Raw genomic sequence first — 16,042 nt, 5'->3', positions numbered from 1 at the left:
GATACAAAAAAACAGCAAACGTGAAAACCGAAACAGTTCTATCTGGTGCAGAACACACAAAGACTGAAGACAACCACCCACAAAACCCAACAGAAAACAGGCTACCTAAATATGGTTCCCAATCAGGGACAACGATTGACAGCTGCCTCTGATTGAGAACCATATCAGGCCAAACACAGAAATACAAACACAGAAACACAAAACATAGATTACCCACCCAACTCACGCCCTGACCACACTAAAACAAAGAAATACAAAAGAACTATGGTCAGAACGTGACAGGTGTAGTAAAATGCTTGTGATCCTAGCTCCAACAGTGAGGTGGAATCAAAGAATTCACAACAATACACACAAATCTAAAAGTAAAAGAATGGAATTAAGCAATGTCTGAGTGGCATTGAATAAAATACAGTAGAAACAGTATACACCTATGAAATGAGTAAACAGCAGTATGTAAACATTATTAAAGTGACTAGTGTTCCATTTAAAGTGACCAGTGATTCCATGTCTATGTACATAGGGAAGCAGCCTCTAAGGTGCTGGGTTGAGTAACCGGGTGGTAGCTGGCAAGTGATGGCTATTTAACAGTCTGATGGCCTTGAGATAGAAGCTGTTTTTCAGTCTCTCGGTCCCTGCTTGTTGGACCTGTACTGAGCTCGCCTTCTGGATGATAGCGGGTGGAACAGGCTGTGGCTCGGGTAGGGGATGGCCTTGGTGATCTGTTGTGTATTGATATTCTAGTTTTGTCCCTTTAGGCCACCTGTAACCCTCCCTTACTTACCTACGTTAACATGCTTGGAACGTTCTTCATGTGAAACGCATTAAACAATGCCCCGTTAATTCTTACTCCCGTCTCATGTCCTGACCTTATATTAGTTATATAAGTAATACAATAATACAGTAATACAACAAAACTGGTGACGAGGAAGAAACGTTCTCACGTTTGTGCTCATTATCTTCGGCAGAAAGTCTGAGTTCAATTCTTAATTTTTTTCGCTGTAGAAAGACGCAAACAAAAATGTGGAGCTAGCCAGTCAAGTGATGCTAGCTAGCTTTTGATGTCACAGCAACGAGACCCTCGAGGGATAGGAAGAGTTCCCTGTGGGAGAAAGTGAAGTCAGCGTGAGTTAAATTTTTTTTTTTAAAGGGTCTGGGAGTGAAGGACCGTCTGAAAAGTGTGAGAAAGAAAAAAAACCGAAAATGTCTGCATTGGTTGGAAATATAGAACATTTGATGAATCTGGGGAATAATGGAGTTCTTACACAGAACGTTTTGAATACTTTCTGTGGGCAAATGGAATTAAAGCAGAAGTCGTTGTGCCAACATTTTGACTGTTATGAGAGGAAAAACATTCAATCTACTGCGCAGCCTAGTGTCATGACGTTGGCCTGGGGGTAGGTTTATGACAGTCATAAATACCTCTCCCCCCTTTTTCCTCTCTCTACCCTACTGATGTGACATTTGAAAATCCCTTGGTTAACATAGAGATTCTGGGAACATCAGAAGGTGGGAGGAAATTAACCATATTTGGTAATCCGAACCATATTTTGGTACTTAATGAATTATGATGTCAGTTCGGTTGTCATCTGAGACATTCTCATCAATGACAGGATGACATAAACCTACAGTGGAAAGTCGGATTCACATGGAATTGTTGTTCAATTTAAAATGTTTGAATATAAATTAGGTGAAAAGATTAAATTTAATTTTAGCTTCCAAATGAGAGATTTGGGTTTTCATAAGGTTAGGGCTCTGCTCAATCAGTGGCCTGCCCCTGTGAAGAGACATGGGTTATAAAACTATGAAAAAACACCCTTCTCCCTCCACTCAGTGGTGGGCCGTCAGGCCAGCAAGACCTTCTCTGCTGGCCCAAACATCATCAGAATATAATTTTTTTTAAATATATTTTCCCACAAACATGTATTAAATATTCCCCAGAGTAAGAGTTATACTCTTCATTTCAAGCTTTCCTCTTGTTGCACTGCTTCCAGCCCGAGGTTGAGATTTGGAGGGCTGGTCTTTATGTTAGATCTTTTATCAATTCAGCCATCATGTGTGCCAGGGGTCTAAAATCTGCCCTCAGTCCTTCAGAATCAACAGTGCGGGCGCTTGTAGCTTAAAGTGAATGGAAATGAAAATTTAGTGTCAACCAATCAGCTTTAGAGTTGGCTATTGTACGCCTGCTGGCTGGCTCCAGTGTTACACAGGAGCCAGCTAGCAGGCGTAGTGCGTGCACGTCTTTTGATTGGATTACCAATTTTGTATTTTGGAAGTGTTCAGTTTTTTGTCTTTTATTAAACATGATGAACACTAATCACGCTGCGCTTTGGTCCTCTCCTTCCACAGAAGAAAACCGTTACATCACCCGCAATAACATCTGCTAAATATGTGTATGTGACCAATATTTTTTATTTTTTTATTTGATGCCCCTAATGTTCTTATTTGTTCAGAAGGTTCAGTGCATATGGCACAAATACGTTTTTGTACCTGACCAGTTTGCGCTGGGGGAGCATGTGGCACTTCCTGGATGGCACAGCAGCTTGCATTGAGAGGCTTAGGGTTGACTTGGTTTGATGGTTCAGTGATGTGGCAGCAGCAGTGGCTTTGCTCGTCAAACTGGTGGTCTCCACAGCACMGGTGGTGACCAGACATTTTGGTCAGGACCTTCCTTCCTTGAAGGACAGTTCCACAGCAAAGCTGGTGGTCTTCATTGTAAAGCTCTGTGGAACAGGTGATAACGATTGATCAAGTGCTTTCAAGCGCTCAGGTCAAGTGTTGACATTGTGAAAGTTAGTGAGTGAACAAAAGAGCCATGAGGTGCAGGTGGGAAATTAGGCTGTCACAAAGACTTAGCATGAGAGAATTGGGAAACATCTCACAAACAGCTTTCGGAGTAGACAGACCTCTATGGTCAAAACAGTAAAACAACACCACCTCTTTTTATGCTTTTGGGAAGAATAGAAAAAAACACAACTACATAATCGATGATGACAGCAAAGACGTCAATAGATGTGAATAGACCTGATCTCGCTTACCTTTTCCACAACACTTGGAATGGGGTTGGGTCCTGATTAGGATCTGTAAGTCACAGCAGAGCTGGTTGAGTGGATCATAGGCCCTAGAACCACAGCAATCTGACACCAGCTGGCTCACATGCAGAGTCAGCTGACCTGCAAGAAATGGTTGAATCACAGATAAACACATATCAAGCATATCAAAACAAAACTTGGAAGGTGCTGAGAAAATAATGTTTTCACAGTTATCAGGTTAGAGTGAACAGATGCAGTGGGATACTGCTAGGAGACATGACTCTGTCTATCTCACCACCACAACATGAAGCCTGGGTGAGGTTGAAGGACCTTTTTCCACAGCAGGACTGCCCAGCCCCCTGATGCAATACTCCTTCACAGCAGGTGAACCCTAGAATGTCAAATTTCCCACTGTCGCATAGGTGATCTCTGGGAGACCTGCAAGGCAGAGGCTCATCTTCATGTCTATAAGGCATTATGTGCAGCACATACACTCTTTCAAAAAACGGTGCTATCTMGAACCTTAAGCGGTTCTTTGGCTGTGCCCATATAAGAGAACCATTTGAAGGACCATTTTTGGTTCCAGGTAGAAACTTTGAATTCCATGTAGAACCCTTTCCACAGAGGGTTCTACATCAAACCMAAAGGGGTTATACCAGGAACCAAAAAKAGTTCTACCTGGAACCAAAAAGGGTTCTTCAAATGGACATACTATGGGAGCAGCCAAATTACCCCTTTGGAACCGTTTTTTCTAAGAGTAACTAGACAGAGACATAGAGAGGAAATGCAATCCTCAMATATACAGAGTCAGATCATGATGACACATCTTAATTAAAAAAAGGTAGTAGGATGAAGTTGACCCTAAACCAAAGCACTGCCGCAACGCGTTATATTGTACAGGGACGGCTGCAGCAGGAGCGAACTCCCCTGTAGGCGGCTCACGGAGAAAGTCGGGAAGGCTGTAATTTTTGGATTATAGGCCATGTTAATATTTTATCACTGCTTGATAACTCTTCTTTACAAAATAAATCTGAGCTGCATGCGATTGAACAAGTCACAGGAAGCATGAGCTGCATTCATTCATACGTAAGAACAGAATATTGTATGTGGGCCTATATCCTACAGAARTTGGTTCACTCTATGTCCTAAAATAAATTAGTTAATATCGGCAGAATTTTGTATAAAAYATTTGGATGGTTAAAGGCTGACGTGATCGTTTCATTTAAAAAAAACACTATGTAACATGGCTATAGAATTGGAAACACTGTGATTTTAGCGTGTGCAGAACGGCTGGCTGTGAAACTCTTTAAACCAGCCTATATAGACTTACTATATCTAGACCAAGGCAATATCTAGTTTTTTACCATGTTGACAGAATAAATAAAACAGGGTKGGGCAGATCACTTGAAAMATCTTGAATTGAAATTGACTCAAAAATACAAAAGACATATACAGTACCAGTCAAAAGTTTGGACACCTACTCATTCCAGGGTTTTTCTTWATTTTTATTATTTTCTACATTGTATAATAATAGTGAAGATATCTAAACTATTAAATAACACATGGAATCATGTAGTAACCAAAAAAGTGTTAAACAAATCAAAATATATTCATTTATATTTGAGATTCTTCAAAGTAGCCACCCTTTGCCTTGATGACAGCTTTGCACACTCTTGGCATTCTCTCAACCAGCTTCATGAATAGTAACCTGGAATGCTTTTAAATTTACAGGTGTGCCTTGTTAAAAGTAATTTGTGGAATCTTTCCTTCTTAATGCTTTTGAGCCAATCAGTTGTGTTGAGACAAGGTAGGGGTGGTATACAGAAGATTGCCCTATTTGGTAGAAGACCAAGTTCATATTATGGCAAGAACAGTTCAAATAAGCAAAGAGAAATGACATTCCATCATTACTTGAAGACATGAAGGTCAGTCAATCCGGGAAATGTCAAGAACTTTGAAAGTTTCTTCAGTGCAGTCGCAAAAACCATCAAGCCCTATGATGAAACTGGCTCTCATGAGGACCGCCACAGGAAAGGAAGACCCAGAGTTACCTCTGCTGCAGAAGATAAGTTCATTAGAGTTACCAGCCTTAGAAATTGCATCCCAAATAAATGCTTCACAGAGTTCAAGTAACAGCCACATCTCAACATCAACTGTTCAGAGGAGACTGCGTGAATCAGGCCTTCGTGGTCGAATTGCTGCAAAGAAACCACTACTAAAGCCACTAATAAGAAGATGAAACTTGTTTGGGTCAAGAAACACGAGCAATGGACATTAAACCGGTGGAAATCTGTTCTTTGGTCTGATGAGTACACATTTTAGATTTTTGGTTCCAACCGCTGTGTCTTTGTGAGACGCAGAGTAGGTTAACGATGATCTCCACATGTGCGGTTCCCACCATGAAGCATGGAGGAGGAGGTGTCATGGTGTGGGGGTGCTTTGCTGGTGACACTGTCAGTGATTTATTTAGAATTCAAGGCACACTTAACCAGCATGGCTACCACAGCATTCTGCAACGATACGCCATCCCATCTGATTGCGCTTAGTGGGACTTGTTTTTCAACAGGACAATGACCCAACACAGCTCCAGGCTGTGTAAGGGCTATTGGACCAAGAAGGAGAGTGATGGAGTGCTGCATCAGATGACCTGGCTTCCACAATCATCCGACTCCACCCAATTGAGATGGTTTGGGATGAGTTGGACCGCAGAGTGAAGGAAAAACAGCCAACAAGTGCTCAGCATATGTGGGAACTCCTTCAAGAAAAGCATTCCAGGTGAAGCTGGTTGAGATAATGCCAAAAGTGTGCAAAGCTGTCCGTGAGGCAAAGGGTGGCTACTAACTATAAAATATATTTTGATTTGTTTAACACTTTTTTGATTACTACATGATTCCATGTGTTTTTTCATAGTTTTGATGTCTTCACTATTATTCTACAATGTAGAAAACAGTGAAAAATAAAGAAAAACCCTGACTGAGTAGGTGTGTCCAAACTTTTGACTGGTACTGTACTTAATAAAAATCTGTGCAAGGACTTTCAATGGTTCGTTATTTCATTTTCCAACTAATTTAAATAGTTTTTAGTCGACTCTGTTGTTTTATATGCCTGTAACGCATACGAGACGCAAAGAGTCCGACTGAAAATAACTAGCAACACACTACATACGCCATCAGAAGTACTGAATCGACTCAGTTCCTAGTAGTCCAAAATCTCACTCGTAAGGATTTCTCCAATATTAGTTTGCTTTGGACATGCCTTGTGCCATAGCTTGTAAACTATCCCCGATTGAGCAGGTGTACACGATTTTTTTGACCATCTCGGGTAGATCCGGTCAAGCATATGTATAGCTATTCTTAATGGTTCTGTGGTAATAGTTAAACATTGTATGGATTTAATATAGTTTTTTACGCTTGATATTCTTTTACTTTTAATTGTACTCAATTGTAATAAATATTCGCTCTACTTAATAATTGTAAACTCTGCAACAACTTGCCACGTGGCTCCGATTCTGGGAAATTCCAAATGTTTTATTTTATATTATTATTATGTATTATTTTACACAGTGCTGTTATGCATGTTTGAAGAAAAAAAAAGTATCATTTCTATATTAGTATTAAGCAGCTTGTTGTGCCATTGAGAGTGTTAAATGGATCATGATGATCGGATGTCAAAAGAGTCAGTCAAATTGACATTCAATGATGAGACACGCATTCACACCATCACTACCCTTACAGATGTCGGCAAATACAGCCACACTGAAATATTTGTAGTTCCTCTCAGAGTTACTGCTGGTGAATTGGAGCATTGTGCTAACAACAAAATGGCCCTTAAAAATGGAAATAAATCCAAATACATAAAAAATCGTTAAACATTACGTGTTTGTTTGTCTACACACGAACATTTTGGGTTTACAATAATTTGTGTTTCATCAAAGTCATGTTTGAATCACTTATCAGTAAATTAAGCACATTTATGGCTATTATTACTCTCCCTGGACTTATTTTGTTGTAGTGTAATTCAAAACACTTGTTATAACACTACATTTTTGACTGTTTAGATGACAAACAAAAGAAATCGGAAAGACAATTATTTCAAACTTTTAATAATTAATTGATTTAAAATTTGCTAAGTAGGAAATAATAATAAAATTTAGTCCTACAATAATATTTTTCCTTGAAAAATAGACTCAAACCGCATATGTTGAATAGCAAAGGCGCTGGCACAGGATTTCATTCATTTTCATGTTCTAGTAGTATTTTCTGCCACAGCAGTTTATCGGCTCCGAACATATGATATCTATCCATAGCATTGGTGAAGTGATTATTAGTGTATCCCACCAATATGGCAACAGTTGTACGTTCAGTTGGTTCTGTGAATTTTTTCGATATCGAAAATTAGAAACAGAAATGTGATGAGCTGCACAAGGGTAGGAACGTTGTCAGGCTGTGTGCTGATCGTGAGACAGTTTAGCTGTGAAATGTCCTGTGAATGCTTCAATTCGTATTTCAATTCATCTCGAAAAACAATAAGGAGCCCCATCAAAACCTGATGGGCCATCAAGCTGGGACAATTATTCTTTGATCGGTGCGCTTAACGGACTGCTGGATGTTCTTTGTGTTTCTGTGCGGTCGAATTGGACACCTAGTCCAAACAACGGTAATTTTTTCTCATACCATTATTGCGAGGTACATTTAGTAAACTTCCGAGCAAATCAACATGAGTTCCACGCCAACGGTGGTGGCTCTTAAAATAAAATGATCTGAGTGTCAATCAGTTTATGAAATGTCATGACAAATAAATATAATATTATAGTCCAAAGAATCTGAATTCGTTGTTAGATGCAGTGTCCTCTCCTTACTTGATCGTCAGTGAAATGACTCCGCGATGACGCAGGGTCTCCTAGGCACTGCTCTAGTGCTAGAGGACATCACTACAGACCCCTGGTTTGATTCCGGGCTGTAATGCACAACCGGCCGTGATCGGAGAGTCCATTAGAGCGGCGCACACAATTTAGCCAGCGGTTGTCCTTGGTTAGGGAGGGTTTGGCGCTGGGTAGGGACGTCATTGTAAATCAAAATTTGCTTCTTAACCTTACTGCGCCTAGTTAAATAAGGTAAACAAATAAATAAAATAAATGAATGTTGGCAATCGAATTGTGCAATGTGACTTTGATTGAATTTGAATTGTATGTCGACTAGCCATGTAAGGATGATGATGAGCAGTGCGTGGAAAGCTATCCAACTGCTCATACTTAAAAGTAAAAGATACCTTATAAGAAAATGACTCAAGATAAAAGTGAACAGTCACCCAGTAAAATACTACTTGAGTAAAAGTCTAAAAGTATTTGGTTTTAAATATACTTAAGTATAAAAAGTAAATGTATTTGCTAAAATATACTTTAGTATCAAAAGTAAAAGTATAAATATTTCACATTCCTTATATTTTTTTGAACTGAAACTTTAATTAACTAGGGCAATTCAGGTTAAGAATAAATTATTATTTACAATGACGGCCTACCAGGGAACAGTGGGTAACTGCCTTGTTCAGGGGCAGCAGAACGACAGATGTTACCTGTGTCAGCTGCGAGATTCAATCCAGCACCTTTCAATTACTGTTCCCAACGCTCTAACCACTAGGGCTACTTTGCGCCCATACATATTAAACCACCAGACTGCACAATTATTTATTAAAACATTTTTTACGGATTGCAGGGACACACTCCAACACTGACATAATTTACAACAAAGCATTTATGTTTAGTGAGCCGCCAGATCAGAGGCATTATGGGATGACCAGGGATTTTCTTGATAAGAGTATGAATTGGACCTTTTCCTGTCCTGCTAAGCATTCAAAATGTATCGAGTACTTTGGGTTTGCAGGGAAAATTTGGGGAGTAAACGTACATTATTTTCTTTAGGAATGTAGTGGAGTAAAAGTAAAAAAGTTGTCAAAAATATAAATGGTAAAGTAAAATACAGATATCTCAAAAACCTACTAAGTAGTAATTTAAAGTATTTTTTACCTAACGTACTTCACACCACTGATGATGATGGTGGTGTGGTGAGAAAGCCAGAAACAGACTGACTGTGTTTGTGCACGTTAAAAATCATTACGGCATTTGTAACGGCAGCCTTTCTCCTCTTTCAAGAAGAAGAGAAGGTGTAGCAGGGACTCGACCACACGCAGCGTAGCCAGGCTAATCACATCGTTAATAGACGAAAACAGTAACACTTACAAACAATACAAAATAAATCAAATGTGGCAGAACCGATTACAGCCCTATCTGGTGCAGAAGAGGAAAACACAAAAGACAGAAACAAACCAACACCACAATCCCCAAACACAAAACAAGCCACCTAAACTGATGATTCCATCAGAGAACAATCAGCAAAACGACCTGCTTCTGAAATTGGAATCCATATTAGGGCGCAAACATAGAAAGCAGACAAACTAGAGCACACAACAGTACGAATGAGCCACCCAGCTCACGGTCCTGACAACACTAAAAACAGCAAAACACACAGAACTATGGTCAGAAACGTGACACTATTGGATAGACATTGTGTCTCTAAAAAACAGAAATGGTTTAGTCTTTCTATAGTCCGTGACAATCGGAGATTATATTTTGCATTGAGAACTGTTCAAAACATCGCCTTTACCATAGGGAAGAGTATTGAGGGCCAAGAAAAGAGTCAAACATAATAATCAAAGCGAGGATGGGTGGTGTACATTGAGCGAATATGATTCTTCTTGCACTGCGGTTAGCTTATGTTTGCGATTGAGAGGAAATACAGTAGGGCAATATTTAGAGAATAAGTTGCCAATAATTCTCAATGAATAATAAGTCGCAATATTTTAGAGAAATACTCAAACTAAAATTCGATGTATGTAAAGCATTTGAGAATTGATAATGACCATGGTTTGACACAACACCACTCTAGCCACTGAGCTAGAGCATGTGTTCTTCAAACCATGAGTCATGCCCTAAATGATGTTCTAGCATCACGCTACAGTGTTGTCGCGCCAAAATGTTTAATGCCACTCATTCCTTAGGAATATGTGTGCCAACAAAAGTTCAACATTCACCTTCTGTCTACCCTTTCTGTACAGCCACTGAGCACATACAGTTTTGACCACACCATGTTACGATAAATCCATGTATCAGAACACAACAAAACGCACTGCAACTGCGGGCTCGCGCTACTGTGATTCCCCCCGGTCCCAGTAAGTTCGCACTGCTAGAATACTATTTTTACCACTCGTATCGAAAGGGGAGACTCTTAGTTGTGTGTCATGGACTCATACGGAAGTTTTGAGGGTAGTTTTGTGTCCTATCCGCAAAAAAGTAGTTGCTATAAAAAACGTTATAAATTTCCTGAGTCTTTCTGTATATCTAGAAAAAATAGGAACAGACATTCAAAATCCCTTGTTTCTATTATATATTTTGTGACTGTTTTATTTGCACATTTCCATGAATTGTGTTATTAATTTGTTTCTAGGGTCTGGTATAGTAGTTAAAGGCCAAATTGCAAATTTTAATCAAATCATTTTTGGTTAACCTAAACTGGGTGCATTCAAATTCCAAATCAAATAGCTAACATAATACATGGTATCATGGACCATTTTAAAATAATTCCATATGTCAGTTTAGAAACCCCCTCCCTACCTTAACTGCTTGAAAAAAAAATATAATCCAAGTACCACCAACATCCTACTGCATTATTGTTTTTCCATCTTCAGACTTTGGCCCTTACTCTTCCGTAAAACATGTGGGTATGCTTCCCTATAGCAGCTTCCCAACCACCGGGCACATTTGCTACTTGGCCACACGGAAAGGAAAAATTATTTTTATTTAAAAAACAATACAAAAAAAATATAATAATAATTTATACACAATTGTAGGCTATTTGTGCAGTAATAACATTGAACTTTGGTGCAGTCTGTTGGTCCTTTTCTCATCACTCTAATATCTCTGTCACGCCCAAACAGTTTACAGATTTCTGAACTTGAGTAATGTGTGCCCCGTGAATTCATCACGGTCTGCGTGAGCTAGCTACGTTAGCTGACATGAATAAAAACAATCAAACGTCGCGTCGGAGAGCTTCTTCGGAAGGGGTAAGGGAGCTAAAAGGCCCAACGAAAGATTTGATAATGCAGAGACAAGCAGAGCCCGACCTGCAAAAAAAAGAAAAGCCTCATTCAATAGGAAATATGATTGTCCTACCTAAAATATGGCTTTATGGCGACAGGTGACCCATGCTCTAAGCCCCCTGTGTGTATTATTGGAGATAGGCTATCTAACGAGGAAATGAAAGCCCTCAAAAACTTGCTTCGGCACATCGATCAAGCACCCTGCACTTAAAGACAACACTGTTGAATTCTTTGATCGAAGGAAACGGGAACAAGAAGGAACAGAAGCAAGTCTTGAAAGACACCGCATCAACAAACGTGGCTGCACTGAGAGCCTCATACTTAGTGGCTAGCCGCGTTGCTAAGGCCAAGAAGCCTTTCACTATATGCCGAGGAGTTGATATCTACCTGCTGCTAAGGACATTTGCCGTGACTCTTAGGAGATGCTGCAGCTAAAAAAGATAGCACAGGTTCCTCTTTCGGCTACCACCGTCACTAGGCAATTGATGAAATAGCGAAGGACGTTGAGGCACAATTGTTAGAGAGGCTTAACGAGTCACCGTGGTATGCAATCCAGGTCGACGAATCTACCGACATCGACAACAAGGCAATACTGCTTGTTATGTGCAATATATATTCAGGATGATGTGTGTGAGGATAGGTTTCCCTGCAGACTAACACAACGGCCACAGAACTATTCAAGTTTTTTGGATGATTACATGTCAGGCAAATTTGATTGGTCATTCTGTGTTGGCGTATGCACGGATGGTGCTGCTGCCATGACTGGACGGCTGTCTGGTTTCACTACCCAGGTTAAAGAGGTTGCGCCTGATTGTGAGTCTACGCACTGTCATTCACAGAGAAATGATGGCTAGCCGAAAAATCGCACTGAATTTAACGTCGTATTAAATTACGTTATTAAAGTTATCAATCACATCAAAGCACACACTCTTAACTCGCGTCTGTTGGGCAGCTTTGTTAGGAAATGGACGCAGAGCACAAATGCCTTCTCTTATCACAGAAGTCAGATGGCTATCCAGGGGGAGATCGCTTGCCAGAGTGTTTGAGTTACGAGAGCCGCCGCAGAGATTTCCTTCAGAAAAAAATTTATCACTGGCAGCACATTTCAATGACGAGGAATGGGTCGCAAAATTCGCTTACCTGTGCAACATATTCAACCTGCTCAACAAACTCAATCTGTCACTTCAGGGGGAGAATGACAACTGTCTTTAAGTTGGCAGATAAAGTGCTGCATTCAAAGCCAAACTGGAACTGTGGGGACAGCGAGTGGACAGGGGCATATTTCACATGTTCCAAACATTAGCGGTGTTGTTGGGAGAGACTGAGGCTGGGACGTCTTTCTCCCAGCTGTTGTGCGATCACATAGCTTCGCTGTCAACGGGAGTACGAGCATTACTTCCCAACCCAAAGACCCACAAAGTGCGAGGGAATGGATCAGCGACCATTGTTGAATGTCCCAGGTGAATCGTTCATGTCTGTGCAGGAAGGAAATCAACTCCTTGAGGATGCAAATGACGGTGGCCTTAAAAGTATGTTTGACATTACTTAATCTCTGCCGACCTTCTGGATTAAAATCAAGGCTGAATATCCTGAGATAGTCACAAAAGCACTGAAACGTTGCTTCCATTTCCAACATCCTATCTCTGCGAAGCGGGATTTCAACATATAACGGTAAAATTTACGAATTGCGGAGTAGACTGGACATAAGGAACACTCTTCGGGTGTCACTGTCTCCCATCACCCCCTAGACCCCTAGTCTTGTTGCCTGGATACAAGCTCAGGGCTCCACTGATTCAGCGACATGGAGAGTTGCAATGTTTTTATTATATGGTCAGAAGAAAAATATGCACTTTATGTTTTATGAATATCATCACGAGTTAGACCTACTTAAACTAAAATGTTATGAAAAAGTGTCTATACTAAACTTCTAGGTCTAATCAATATTCCGGTCTTGTTGTGTTCCAGTACGAATCGATGTCGTCGACAACAGCGCTCTGCTGGACTGCAGCATGGTACCCTGGCCCAACCACAGTGGCTTACACAAGAGGGGAAGACAAACCGGGATGAGAGAGGTGACATTCTCCTGTGTACACAGTAACACGAAGAGGTACCCAACCATGCCGGTGTGGATAACCACTCCAACGGGAGTGCCAGATGTGCGTGGGGGCTGTCCTAACCTGCCCTGCCCATTCTCCTGGGTAGAGATTGCTTCTTTTTCCAGGCACTGTGGAGGAGGGACCCGGGGAGATTCACGTGTGATGTAGGAAGGAGAGGAAAAAAGGATGCCCGCCACCAGAGGTGGCCACTGGGCCCGAGTCGGACCAGGAGGAGGGAGATGACCCTGTGCAGGGAAGCAAGCCATCGTCGAGGAGGACTTTCAGGCTCCCCTTTTGGAGGTGGAGGCACCAGAACGGACCGCCAACATGGGATTCCTCACAGGCCATTCGGGACGGCCCGGTTAGAAGACCCCAACTTCCAGAACGCGGAGGGCCAGGCTGATCGCGGTGGGATGTTGAGCTATTACCTGGGGTAATTAAGTGGCACTACCCCCACTTTGCCATCAGCATAATTTATGTATCAAGAGTAAAGCACAATGGGGAGATAAAAGACTTGTTACTCATACCCACCCGGTATGTTAGGACTGTCTTGCAGCTCGCCCACACCCACCTGCTTGGCACACCTGGGGATGGAGAAACCCAGGGACGGTCGGGAATCGGTTCCACTGGCCCGGAGTCAAGTGCACCGTGGAGGACTACTGCCGTACCTGCAGAATCAGAGCTCCGAAGGCACATTATAGACAACCCTGTGTTCCCTTGCCCATTATAGGGGTGCCTGAATTGACGTGTGAGTTAGCTCCAGACTCATGGTGGCGATGGTATCTGCATGTGGTCCAAGTTGGTGAAGGGACAGCCGAAGAGGGACCGACTCAAATATAATCATCCTGGGTAATCATGGATTACGCCAACCGGGGTGGAGAAAACCCCTCCAGCTTTACCATGTGAACCTACTGAAGAAGTGGCATGCACGAGAGGCGCTGTGCTCAAAGTAGACCCGGCCAAAGCAGATCCCGCCCACTGTCAAAGTTACAAGGCYGTGTTCTCCGAGGTGCCGGGTCACACGGATCTCGTGGAACATCATAGAAAAAGTGAGTAAACAGGCATACCAGATACCAGAAGCCTGGAGGGCGGTGGTCCAGCGGGAAGTGACAACAATGCTAGAGATGGGTGTACTGGAGTAGTCCCACAGTGAGTAGTCTAACCCTATAGTGCTGGTACCGAAAMCAGACGGAACCGTCCGCTTCTGCAATGACTTCCGGGGCCTGAACGGTAAATTCGACCCCTACCCCATGCCCCGGGTGGACGAACTTATCGACCGCTTGGGGAAGGCAAGATACGTCAGCACCCTGGACCTGACAAAGGGGTACTGGCACCCCGGTGGGGCTATACTACTACCGGGTTCTTCCTTTCGGGCTCCACGGGGCCCCAGCAACTTTTCCAAGACTCATGGACCATGTCCTGCGCCCGCACTGTGAGTACCCTGCTGCTTATTTGTATGACGTAATCATGCACATTGACAGTTGGGAGTCCCATCTCTGTAGGCTACAGGCGGTGGTGGATGCGCTAAGGGATGCGGGGCTGACCACTAACCCCCACAAGTGCAAGCTGGTGTCATGACATTGCCCTGCTGGGTGAGATTTATGACCCCCCCCATAAATACCTTTCCCCCTTTTCTCTCCACTCTACAGAATGGACTCTTGGAAAGCCCTGTGTTACCACAGAGAAAGTATGTTACCATCAAAAGGTTGGGAAATGGAGCAATATTTCCCTTTCTCAACCAGTTGAAAGTGTTTGTTGGTACTTAAAGAATATGATGTCAGATCAGTTGTTGTCTTGGACATTATTATCTGATGATAACATAAATTGTATATTGGAATGTCTACACATTCTAGTTATCAGATTCACATGGAATTGTTGTGCAATTTAAATGTTTAAATATGAAACTATTTGTGAAGATGAAATGTGATTTTTGCTTCTAAATGAGAGAATTGTTTTCATAAGTAAMCTTATGCTCACTCAGTGGCCACGCCCAAGTGAACAGACATTGGTWAAGAACTATGAAACACGCCCTTCTCTCCCCCAGTACAAAAGCCCGTTGACGGAAGTCAACCTCAGTTCCCGATGATGTGAGGACTGGTGTTCATACATTTAAAAGGGATATAATTTCAACTTCAACCTAACGAAATTAACATTTAGTTCCAGAAATGTTAGGACTGCTGTCCTAACGTTTAAAAGGGCAAAATTCAACGTGGAGGTGACAATCACCACGCTGGAATGGGGAATTCCGACTAGACCAGCCAGAATACAGTGCGAGCTGAACGATTATTCACTAAAGAAGAAGTGATACCTCCTTGACGTTGAGTTATCAGCTGCAATTGTAAACATACGTCGCTTAGGAAAGGACAGACAATCTCTGAAGAATGACAGGGTACTTTAACGTATCTGCTCTACAACACTATGACCAGAAAGATTCTTCAAAGGACAATGGTGATCTCTGCTGGTTAAACCAGTCTTCCATGTTCGACCAATCTATCGAAGCGCAGCTCAGAGTAAATATATATCTTGCATTTTCCTTTTCCGAATGGGCGGTTATTAGAATGCATACGATTCTATATTTACGGTAGAATAGCTTCTCAAGGTCCGATRGAGACCCAATCCCTTTGTCCCTCAGTCTTCTCGCTCTTTCATTCAAATCCAACCCCCTTCCTTTGTGTAACCAGCCGTCATATCAGGTTAGCCCACTAGGGGCTTTTCATGACATGATTAATAATCGATGTATGATCTATCCTGTGTATATATATATAT

The 16,042-nt window shown here is 41.8% G+C and overlaps 2 protein-coding genes across 2 annotated transcripts in view; both read right to left on the bottom strand.

The window, feature by feature from the left end:
- The window catches only part of LOC111949708 (uncharacterized), a 387,379-nt gene that overhangs the window by 32,166 nt on the left and 339,171 nt on the right, over window positions 1-16,042 (bottom strand). The gene's annotated exons all lie outside the window — the stretch shown is intronic.
- LOC111949709 (galaxin-like) overlaps window positions 1-16,042 on the bottom strand; it is a 47,648-nt gene that overhangs the window by 21,750 nt on the left and 9,856 nt on the right. The window contains exons 4-6 of the mRNA XM_023967056.2: window positions 3,325-3,467; window positions 3,036-3,170; window positions 2,488-2,720 (exon numbers count right to left, since the gene is read on the bottom strand). Of these exons, the coding sequence (XP_023822824.2) occupies window positions 2,488-2,720; window positions 3,036-3,170; window positions 3,325-3,467 (511 nt within the window). The remainder of the gene's footprint in view (window positions 1-2,487; window positions 2,721-3,035; window positions 3,171-3,324; window positions 3,468-16,042) is intronic.

Source organism: Salvelinus sp. IW2-2015, linkage group LG22, assembly GCF_002910315.2.
Source record: "Salvelinus sp. IW2-2015 linkage group LG22, ASM291031v2, whole genome shotgun sequence".
NCBI classification, from domain to species: Eukaryota; Metazoa; Chordata; class Actinopteri; order Salmoniformes; family Salmonidae; genus Salvelinus; species Salvelinus sp. IW2-2015.
This window is presented reverse-complemented; position numbering and strand designations above follow the sequence as displayed.